The following is a 2,763-nucleotide window of genomic DNA, read 5'->3' as shown; positions in this document are numbered from 1 at the left end:
TTCAACACTACTACCACCACCAACATCAACATCAACAACAACAAAATTGTTAACTTCACCAACAACGACATCAGAAGTTGTCATTTCAAAAAGATTCCTTATAATTTGAGTAAATTCTCTTCCTCTTAGTCCCCCCCCCCCCCCCCGCTTTCGCATCTGATTCAGCTATTATGTAATTCCTTAATATTTTACACATCTAATTGTCGTGCTGGTGTGAAGAAGACTTTTCGACAATTACAAACAACTGTTCCCCTTTACTTCAGTGAACTTTTAAGCTTTTCCATTAAGTAAGCTTACAGATAGAGTGTGGAAAGAAGTAATGGGTCTATTTATTTATCTATCTATCTATCTATCTATCTATCTATCTATCTATCTATCTATCTATCTATCTATCTATCTATCTATCTATCTATCTATCTATCTATCTAAAATCCATATCGATCTTTTCAGATGTCACTTCGACCAAAGACGCCTGCAGTGCTGCTCTGTCTGACTTCAAATTCGAAAGCGTGACCTCCGAAAAATCAGAGGTAGTCACGTCACTTGGTACCATGAAATCACACGGTGACGTCAGCATCAGACAGGAGGACAAAGACGTCATGCTGGTACTAGATCAGCAAGGGGAGTACGTGGAGGTCAGCAACACAGGTTTCCCGTGCGTCGATGACATCACAAGCTGTGAGAGCGACCTCACGTACCGTATGACCTTCAGATTCCTGGATTTTCTTGTGGAGCCTAATTTTATTATGTCAAGTGGCGGAGATTTGCTCAACTCTACGGGAATCTCCCTTTATTACTTTCATGGCAAGATCAACTTCTGGGTGAAAGACGGAGTTATGGTAAGAAGCTTCATGGTCGAGCCTCAGTGTGTTTTAATCTCCACGCATTCTTTGGTATTATTTATTCTTGATATTTTTGTATGAATTTTTGCGTGTTTAATTATGCATGTTTTATGTATAATCATCGGTCTAACTCAAGTTTCCCAACAGGTAGTAATAAAGTGCGATTTATTTATTTATTACCCGTTCGTCTTCAAATACGGCAGAAATATTATAGTCCATGATTCTGACATATATTTCTCAGGATGCACAAACCTAACAAGCATGCACTTGTTAAGGAAAACAGTCTTTTTTTCGCACAAAACTCCTTTTTGGAATTTGAAACACTCTCCAATGATCTAGCTATCATAATGCTATTTCCATTTTCTGAGTTTATGTAATTTTAGGTCATCATTTTTTTTCTGTTGAAAAAAATGCATTGTTAGTTTGGGTTAGGGGTTGGGGCATGTTTTTGTTGTTTTATTTGGGGGGGGGGGGGGGCATTTATGTTTGTCTTTTAAAATTCTATAAACGCGTGCTCCCTACCTCTTTCAGGGTTCGTAAACGCTACTTTTTTAAGGGTATAATATTACGACTCCAAGGGGTAGCATCAATTTAATTTCAATCTACAACAACCACAGGTATGGCGAGCTATCTACGACCAGTTGCTTGACCTCCAACGGTGGTACACGATTGACGCAACGTGGAGCCACAAAGGAGGAATCGAACTAAGACTGGATGGCCACTTGCTGACCAACACTCTCAACGCCTCCCACAAAGCCGAGCCTGTCACCGAGAAACACCCTCTTCATCTTGCAAAGTAATTCATTCTTTAAAAAAATATGTGGTACTCCCTTTATCTCTCTCTGTCCTTCTGTCTCTCTCTTTCTCTCTCTCTCTCTCTCTCTCTCTCTCTCTCTCTCTCTCTCTCTCTCTCTCTCTCTCTCTCTCTCTCTCTTTATCTCTCTCTTTTTCTCTCTTTCTCTTTTTTCTTTTATCTATCTATCTATCTATCTATCTATCTATCTATCTATCTATCTATCTATCTATCTATCTATCTATCTATATCTGAGTATTACCGGTAATTTAAGATTTCACCTTACCAATGCGATCTTAAAAATATTACTAGTTTGAAATACCGTACTTTATTTTGATTTCTATTTGGATTATAACAATGAGTTTTAAGTGTCAATGTGTTAGAAGACACACAAAGGAAACAGGTAGATAGTTTGAGCATAATATCTAAACACTTGTTCTGTTGTCAGTGAGTCATTGTCAGTTCTCATTGCATTACTGAGCCCTTCAACGTTTCTTTTCTCAACTTAGATTAGAACGCATCAGTTGGTACACCAAATTACAAACAGAATGCATACTTTACTACAGTAGTTGTTAGCGCCTGCATTATTTGTTTCCTTTTCAGTTTCATAACCACACAACATTTAGAACCGGTGCCTCTTGTGTATTAATGATTAGGCACTTCGTCGTCGCAAGCAGGAGACCGAAGTTCGATTCTCGTATGAGGAGAAATTTTATTGAGTATCTTGGTCATTCTGCAGGGACGCCATTTGTCTCATACCCCAGGCAGGCACTGACAGGCAGACGGCTCGAAGCCCGCCTTCAAAATGATGTAAATTGTGTCGATGATAGCGTTCATAGTTAAGCTTTTCGTCTTGTTTTCGCCAGATCTCCAGGAGCCAATAAAAACAAGACTTCTCTCATGGAAATCCTAGTTTTCAGGGTGTGGAGGGAAACGATGGACAAGCTACAAGACTATCACTGCGATGGTAAGGCGAAAATCAAAACGACGGCGGTTAGGGAGAGGAAAAGACAGAGACACGGGGCTTGGGAATTAAGAGAGAGTGTGTGTGAGAGAGAGAGAGAGAGAGAGAGAGAGAGAGAGAGAGAGACAGAGAGAGAAAGAGAGAGAGAGAGAAAGAGAGAGAGA

The 2,763-nt window shown here is 39.7% G+C and overlaps 1 protein-coding gene across 1 annotated transcript in view; it reads left to right on the top strand.

The window, feature by feature from the left end:
* LOC101852371 overlaps positions 1–2,763 on the top strand; it is a gene marked incomplete at its 3' end in the record, with an annotated part of 64,598 nt that overhangs the window by 43,856 nt on the left and 17,979 nt on the right. The window contains 3 exon segments of the mRNA XM_013081469.1: positions 451–839; positions 1,460–1,638; positions 2,502–2,602. Of these exon segments, the coding sequence (XP_012936923.1) occupies positions 451–839; positions 1,460–1,638; positions 2,502–2,602 (669 nt within the window).

The sequence above is a fragment of the Aplysia californica genome, unplaced genomic scaffold (assembly GCF_000002075.1).
Source record: "Aplysia californica isolate F4 #8 unplaced genomic scaffold, AplCal3.0 scaffold00007, whole genome shotgun sequence".
Taxonomy (NCBI): Eukaryota; Metazoa; Mollusca; class Gastropoda; order Aplysiida; family Aplysiidae; genus Aplysia; species Aplysia californica.
This window is presented reverse-complemented; position numbering and strand designations above follow the sequence as displayed.